The 5,466-nt window shown below is 45.7% G+C and overlaps 1 protein-coding gene across 1 annotated transcript; it reads right to left on the minus strand.

Moving 5' to 3' along the window:
* Window positions 1-954: 954 nt before the first annotated feature.
* On the minus strand, window positions 955-4,282 carry LOC111842881 (C-X-C chemokine receptor type 1-like). The gene is made up of 2 exons (XM_023809949.2): window positions 4,111-4,282; window positions 955-3,499 (listed from the first exon to the last, which is right to left on the minus strand). Exons 1-2 carry the CDS (start codon window positions 4,118-4,120, stop codon window positions 2,394-2,396), a joined length of 1,116 nt encoding a protein of 371 aa, XP_023665717.2. The 5' UTR covers window positions 4,121-4,282; the 3' UTR covers window positions 955-2,393.
* Window positions 4,283-5,466: the final 1,184 nt, after the last annotated feature.

Raw genomic sequence — 5,466 nt, forward strand, 5'->3', positions numbered from 1 at the left:
TATATAATTTCATTATCATTTATGCAAGCTCTGTAGCTTATTTTCTCTCATTTCAGTTCAGTCCCATGACCGTCACAGGACTCCAGCAAACCTACTAGGGTGAAAATGTTTTTCCAGTAAATTAAAAAAACACCTCTCGGAACTTTTTTTTCTTTCTGTGGTTCCACTTTCCAGCTAACTTTCACAGGTTGCACGTCGCTTCCAGTTACTATTCCTCCTGTCAACGGCCTCCATCTACAGGTAACAGCTGCATTTATCTGTCCATCAGGGTACCAAACACAGTGCATGGCTGAAGAGTGTGATAGCTGATATGTAGGAACTTGGACAGATGTGTTGACATCATGAAACTTCCTGGGGATCCCCCTGCACCTTCTCACTGTGTCATTGTCACTCTATCTCTGGCTGTGCAGCATCATAATAGTAGTTTGGTTTATAGTGTACCCGCTGTACCAATTTATCTTGTGTGTCTTCAGTGCTATGTGCTTGTGGTGCATGCAGCGCTGGACAGTGTTCATAACACAAGTCCTGTCATCGAACAGTCACTTTCATTTTGAGGTTTAAAGGTCACTTTTGCCCGGTAAATACCAAGTGTGTGATTACGGTAATACTACAGATAAAGCTCACATATGACCTTTGCTTGGGACAGAAGCAGCAGAAGGAAATGGTTCTTCTGAAAATTCCGGCTGCACACTGATGCCTGTGTCCACTTCCTGAGTGTTACGACTTTGCATACACAACCAGCTACAGTACTTGCTGAGTACTGTGCCCCACATGCGGTTTTGGCTCTGAGCTGCAGTAACTTGGTTCTCTGTATTTCTGCAACGTGAATCGTGCACTCTAGGTTGCGGGGGTGGGGTGTGGGTGTAGACTTGTGGGGGGGGATTTGAGGGGATTGTGGAGATAGACTACAGCACTGTACAGCCCATTAAAATGAGAGGGGAGAAGACTCACTGATTAGTACTTGGAAGTATTTTAATTCTCTGTTCATTAAGACAAAGCCGTACATTTGCATAAATTACAGGCTGGGTATTATTGGACAGGACTTGGTCCTTGACCAGCAGTATACAGGCATCACACCACAACTGTGTGAGCAGCCTTCAGTTCAAGAGCAAAACAAAGCATAAAAATCACAGGAATGGCTCTTTTTATATTTAGGTCATGATCTTGATCTTGATTTCCTGAGACAGCTCTTGTTTTCCAAATATATGGATTTTTTATATATTTTGTTTATCTCTCTCTCTCTCTCTCACACACACACACTTACTCTCTTCCTGTTAGCCTTCTTCATCCCCATTCAATGTTAGTAAAAGAGTTGCTCTTTAAAATGTGTTACAGAGGGGAACAGACAGGCAAGCCGGGTAGGAATATGCCACCAGCACAGCGTTTCTGGATATTAAATAACCATACTTACTTGGTAAAACATCCAGATGTTTTTGTATTCCTTTGGCTATCAAGGAGAGCACACTCTACTGTACACCATGATGATTATTCCAAGCTATACAGTAATAGTGCCATAATACTGCAAACATTCACATAACTACCACGAATCCTAGTTTATACTACATACTGCTGGTAAAGCAGCAACCTATATACAGCAAAATGGCTGTGTAACTATTAGCCTAAAGCTAATGCTACAGCGTTAATCTAAGAGGTATTTGTGGGGCAGTGGAAAGCAGATTTACCTAGAAGTCATTTGTATTGTGCATGGTATTCTTCTTTAAATATCAAGCATGCATATTATTAAACATTTTTCTGTAGGGATTTTAAGAACTCAGAGAATTCAGAGAATCCACTGACAACAGAAAACTGTCCCATCTTAAATTCTACAGTAAGGCAGAAATCCAACTCAGAAGGCAGAAGTCCAACTCAAACATGATGATCAGGGTGTCTATATACATGGGACATGTGGTCCGTGTGACGGGTTAACAATATCCCTGGGTGCCAACAGTGGCGGGGCATCTTCATGGGCCATTTCATTTTTTGCAGTGAAGAAACTGGTCGGTTGAGGAAAATGTTCTGTTAGAGAATTCCTTTCTTTTCGTGGGGCTGCTGGGATACATTTGCTTCCTGGTTGCATATAGTGTTGATGTAAATTAGGAAGTAGAGTCAAAATCGTAGGAATGTGTTTAGTATTTAGTGTAGTGACTGTTTGTTTCCAAAAGGGCGTCCCCAAACCTCTGGGGTCGAGATGTTCAGTGTGAGCCACAGCCTTCTCAAAGAATGAGGCATGGGCATCACAGGGCGTGAGGTGTGGCTTTCACAGGGAATTGGGCGCGGTCATTACAGGGAACTAGGTATGGTCGTCATTGGGCGTGAGGCGTGGTTATCGGTCTTCGCGAGGAATAAGGTGCGGTTGTCGATCTTCATGGGGAATGAGGTGCAGCCATTGGTCGTCACAGGGCTGTGGAAACTCCATCCGAATTCTGAGATAGTGACCGGCTTCCTCTGGGGGGCACCTCGCGGTCTGCTGCCCTCTGGCCACAAAGTCTCTGGCACATCCTGCGGCGAAAGTCGTGGCTGATGAAGGCATAGAGCACAGGGTTGATAGCGCTGTGCAGCACGCCCAGCACCTGCGTGCTAAAGATGGCGGCACCCACGACACGCCGGGCCTCACAGCCGCCAGGCACCAGGCTGATCCTCTGCAGAGTGTCGACCATCACTGCCAGGTGGTGGGGGGCCCAGCACAGCAGGAAGGCGGGGATCACGGCAGAGATGAGCCTGCGGGCACGTTGCCCCCTCCTGCCCCGCGTCCGTCGCAGCCGCTCGGCAGTTGACCAGCAGCATGTCAGCATGACAGCCAGCGGCAGCAGGAAGCCCAGCGTGTGGCGTAGCAGCCGCGTGGCCAGGCGCCAGGCTGCCGCTGCCTCCGGTGAGTAGTTCTCCTCGCAGACTGGCCACACTGAACCTACGGGTTGCACCTGCCCCTTGAGGAGTGCCGGCAGTGAGAGGGCACCCCCTACCGCCCAGACAGCAGCACATGCCAGCCAGCTGCCACGCCGCCTGCATGCCTCATTGCGGCTCTGTGCAGCTCGCACAATGAGCCGGTAACGCTCAACGCTGATGCAGGCCAGTAACAGCATGCTGCTGTAGAAGCTGCCCTCCAGCACCAGACTGGCCAGTTTGCAGGGGCTGTCGCCAAATGTCCAGCCACGCAGCGCTGCCACTGCCCACAGCGGCAGCGTGAGTGCCAACAGCCCATCGGCTATGGCCAGGTGCCGCAGATACAACTCGGAGGGGGACAGGGCCCTGTGGCTGGAACCAATGGCCACGGCCGCCACCAGGTTCCCTGGGACGGCCAGGAAGAAGACCAGCAAGTAGAAGGTACACACCAGGATGCTGAGGGCCAGTGAGACAGTGAATGGCTCACACGCAAATGTGCCCGGGTCCGGCAGGAAGCCGCCGCTGCTGCTGTTCCCCGAAATATTCAGGTCGTCATAGTAATTGGATAAATCCTTCAAAATTTCCAGTAAATCATCTAGAACCAGCGTGCCGTTGGACTCTGTTGAGTTTAAGAATTGAATGTATTTAGACCCTTTTACCCGAAGCATCGTAAATAAAGCAAATAGCACAGTAGAAACATACGGCTCTCAAGCAGCCCACTAAGCACAAGTGCAGCTAGGCTGAGCTTCCATTGAATACCCAGGTATAAATGTGTTCCTGCCATTAAAGCTTTAAACACTAAGACAAAGATCAGATTCACACCACTGCTTGTGTTGTAGGCATGCAATAAGAATAATGATGATGTTCATTATACAACTTTTAGGAAGGAACAGGTAATAGTTAATTTCTGAACTTCAGAACTGACAGGGTTATATTGCAGCATCATCGAGGACTACACAGGACAATCTCACATTTCCATCATGACCGTATCACAGCAAAATGAGGACTGTCTAAAATCATACCCAATTTCATTATCAGTGGATTATTTTTATTGGACTATGCCTATTGTTAGCAAATAAACAAAGTATAAATATTTCTCATAAAAAAATTCTATACTGAGAAATTAATTGGTGTTAGAAATATAAAGAGGTAAATGTTGAACCATCAGTTTTGAGAGCAGTGTACCCAGTAGGCTTGGCAGTCTGCTGGTCCTTATGAAACGGGCCTCACCTTCAGTCATACTTGATGTGCTGATCCATGAAGATGCCCATGAGAGCCTTATGCAGTGGAGATGCCAGGAGCAAGGTGCCGTGTGTTCCGTCAGCCTGACATGGGTCTTGTCCCAATGTGATGTGCCACCGCGTGGCTTCTCTGTCTGTTTGCTGGATATGACTCTGCTTACTGCATGTTTGTAGAGGGATTTCTCATGAATCACTAGCAGTGTGTGCTGTCTGGGGGGGGGGGGGATTTCCCTATCTGAGGGCTAAAAGTACTATTACATCACTGATATACCATACCATACCATACCAACTTTATTTATAGAGCCCTTTACAAACCCACTCTGGGCCAAAGTGCTGTACAGAATCCAAACAAAAATATGAACGGGAACCTCACTGTGTTACACATCTATGGTATGTATTGCTACCCACCAGCTCATGAGTACAGCAACATAATCTTAATCAGCAACAGAACAGGGCCAAAACAGGGTAGTTTCAGAAAACTCTACTGATGGCCACTTTATAAAGAGATAACAATAAAGATGCCGATTAAGTTTGCTGATTGAATACCCAGGTATAAATGTGTTCCTGCCATTAAAGCTTTAAACACAATGACAAAGATCAGATTCACACCACTGCTTGTGTTGTAGACATGCAATAAGAATAATGATGATGTTCATTATACAACTTTTAGGAAGGAACAGGTAATAGTTTATTTCTGAGCTTCAGAACTGACAGGGTTATATTGCTGCATCATCGAGGACTACACAGGACAATCTCACATTTCCATCATGACCGTATCACAGCAAAATGAGGACTGTCTAAAATCATACCCAATTTCATTATCAGTGGATTATTTTTATATACTGATTAAGTGACCAGTGTGAGGACATGTTCAGGCATCAGGGCAAAACAGGAGTCACATGAGAGTGACCCGTGATGGATGTAAACACCAGTGGGTCACATTTCAGGAACCATGTGACCTTCTGGCTTTCTTCATCAGTTTCTGTAGCAGATGCCTGGGAATCTCTGCTATTGCAGTTAGCTGCAATTACTGGCCAATCATATCTATTGGAATTTGGTGCCGATATATTAATTGGTCAGAACAGTAAACACACATCATAAAGCATTAGTCCATATCATTATAGTTTTTCTCAGTCGCTTTCATGCAATTTCCTCATCAGAAACACCATTCTCACCACTCTGAACTCAAAACAGTTCATGCATTTCTCCTAACACTAAAGCATACAACATCAGTCAATCACTTCATCACTGTGACAAATGAATAAAACACTTTCACCAGTGCATCAAGACTTAGTCAAAACTTAAATTCTTACTAAAATCTAATGTAGAGAAAAAAACAGAATAC

This window comes from Paramormyrops kingsleyae, chromosome 1 (genome assembly GCF_048594095.1).
Source record: "Paramormyrops kingsleyae isolate MSU_618 chromosome 1, PKINGS_0.4, whole genome shotgun sequence".
Classification (NCBI taxonomy): domain Eukaryota; kingdom Metazoa; phylum Chordata; class Actinopteri; order Osteoglossiformes; family Mormyridae; genus Paramormyrops; species Paramormyrops kingsleyae.